The sequence below is a fragment of the Microtus ochrogaster genome, chromosome 10, assembly GCF_000317375.1.
Source record: "Microtus ochrogaster isolate Prairie Vole_2 chromosome 10, MicOch1.0, whole genome shotgun sequence".
Taxonomy (NCBI): Eukaryota; Metazoa; Chordata; class Mammalia; order Rodentia; family Cricetidae; genus Microtus; species Microtus ochrogaster.
This window is the reverse complement of record NC_022016.1, coordinates 75458345-75458858: the sequence shown is the minus strand read 5'-3', so window position 1 is coordinate 75458858 and position 514 is coordinate 75458345. Positions and strand designations below refer to the sequence as shown.

The 514-nt window shown below is 41.8% G+C and overlaps 1 protein-coding gene across 1 annotated transcript in view; it reads left to right on the top strand.

Annotated features, from left to right (window-relative positions):
- Scp2 (sterol carrier protein 2) overlaps positions 1–514 on the top strand; it is a 79270-nt gene that overhangs the window by 9701 nt on the left and 69055 nt on the right. Inside the window, exon 2 of the mRNA XM_005353538.3 lies at positions 184–241. Within this exon, the coding sequence (XP_005353595.1) occupies positions 184–241 (58 nt within the window). The remainder of the gene's footprint in view (positions 1–183; positions 242–514) is intronic.

Below are 514 nucleotides of genomic sequence, written 5' to 3'. Positions count from 1 at the left end.
GGTGGTGTAGCAAGCTTCCTGCTATGATTACAGGCCTTGGCCACCATACCTGGTTACTCTACCCACTTAGCCCAGTACAGCTGTTTTTTTTTTGAACGAATAACTGAATGAATTTCTGTGGTACTGTTGTAAAACGAAATTTTATACCTGTTTTTATTTATCATTCTTTCTTTTGTATTCTAGTTCATAAAGCCTGGAAGTGAGAATTTAATAGATTATCCTGATATGGCAAAGGAAGCAGGTAACAGAAAAATATTTTCGAACATTGAATAGCTTATTGCGTGGTCTGTGCTTATTCCATGTGTGGAGCAGCCTTGCAAGAACAGAAAGAAACACAGTCGTGGGGAAGAACTCCATGGAGCTTGTCTGTGGGTGTGGTGGACAGAGAAGGAAAAGATACATGGACGTGTTTAGCCGCCGTATAGCTAGAGCAGAAGGCATCATACACTTTCCTGGGTTATTAAGCTGTGGGTTGGGATGGTGTCAACTTTGCCAGCTTGGCACAGCCTAGAAT